This window comes from Priapulus caudatus, unplaced genomic scaffold (genome assembly GCF_000485595.1).
Source record: "Priapulus caudatus unplaced genomic scaffold, Priapulus_caudatus-5.0.1 Scaffold1318, whole genome shotgun sequence".
Classification (NCBI taxonomy): Eukaryota; Metazoa; Priapulida; class Priapulimorpha; order Priapulimorphida; family Priapulidae; genus Priapulus; species Priapulus caudatus.
The window spans coordinates 3275-4572 of NW_014578379.1; the positions used below are offsets into that span (position 1 = coordinate 3275).

Sequence of the window (1298 nt, forward strand, 5' to 3'; positions counted from 1 at the left end):
GGCGCCCCCTCGGCGGCGGCGGCGCCCCCTGGGGGAGGAAGCTGTGGACGTGCAAGGTGTGCGGGGCGCAGTTTTGCGAGCGATTCGACTTCAACAAGCACGTGACGACGCTGCGTCACTTCCCCGGCATCGCCGCGTCCGAGATGGTGCGTGACGCCAACGCCCCCGCCGGCGGCGCCGCCACGACGCGCATGTTCTACTGCGACGCTTGCCCCGCCTCGTACACGCACTTCGACTCGCTGAAGCGACACCGGCGCGGCCACGAGGCCGCCCGCAAGGGGGCGCCGCCGCGGGACAAGCACACATTCGCGTGCGTCGTGTGCGGGCGCGTGTTCGCGACGAGCCTGCAACGCAAGAGCCACCTGGCGACGACGCACTGCAAGGTAGCGACGCAGCCGGACGACAAGGAGGCCGCACCACCGCCTGATAGCGCCCGTAAGGTGGCGCCACCTGCTCGCGCCCGCAAGATGGCGCCGCCGTCCGAAGCGTCGACCAACTCGGCGGCGGGGAGTTCCGACTCCGAGGAGGCAGCGACGAAAACGCGACACCGTGACGCTGCCGCCACCAGGGCGGCGCACCGGTCGCCGGCATCGACTAAGGCGGAGTGGACGTGCTTCGTGTGTAAGGCCGTGTTTCCGGAGCGACGCATTCTCAACACGCACGTCTACAACAACGGACACTTCCCCGCGATGATGGCGACGGCGACGGCGACGACGGATCGACGAGAGCGCCACCTGGTGACGTCGCCCGACGATGCGCCTGGCCGCAAGCCACCACCCGTCTGCCAGATGGGTGTGCTCATCACTTCGCACGTTCCCATGGCGACGGCGGCCATCGACGCCGTCGCCCGCGGCAACCATTACCTCGACGAGCGATACGACCGGCCGAAATCCGCCGGCGTGTACCGCAACCAGGTGGCGCCGGCCGCCGCGTCGCCGCTCACCCCACAGGTGACGCCACCGGCATTCGCGTGCGGCGTGTGCGCGGGGCGCGCGTTCGACAGCTGGGAGGCGTTGACCGTTCACATGTCTCTCCACACGACGTGTCCAATCAACGTCATCCGCGTCAAGAGGGAGGCGGGGGAGAGCGATGGCGACGCGCCCATGGCTGTGGGCGGCGGCAGGTTCGACACGCTGTACAAGTGTGCGCTGTGCGACGAGGCGTTCCGCACGATAGAGAAGTACGGGGTGCACATGCGCACCCACCACGCCCAATGCTGAGACACGCCTCGTCCTCGCGAGTCAACGCTGAGACGTGCCTCGTCCTCACGAGTCAATGCTGAGACATGCCTCGTCCTC

General features: G+C 68.6%; 1 protein-coding gene across 1 annotated transcript; it reads left to right on the forward strand.

Moving 5' to 3' along the window:
• The first annotated feature begins 143 nt into the window (after positions 1 to 143).
• On the forward strand, positions 144 to 1220 carry LOC106816229 (replication initiator 1-like). The gene is made up of 2 exons (XM_014820807.1): positions 144 to 707; positions 789 to 1220. Exons 1-2 carry the CDS (start codon positions 144 to 146, stop codon positions 1218 to 1220), a joined length of 996 nt encoding a protein of 331 aa, XP_014676293.1.
• Positions 1221 to 1298: the final 78 nt, after the last annotated feature.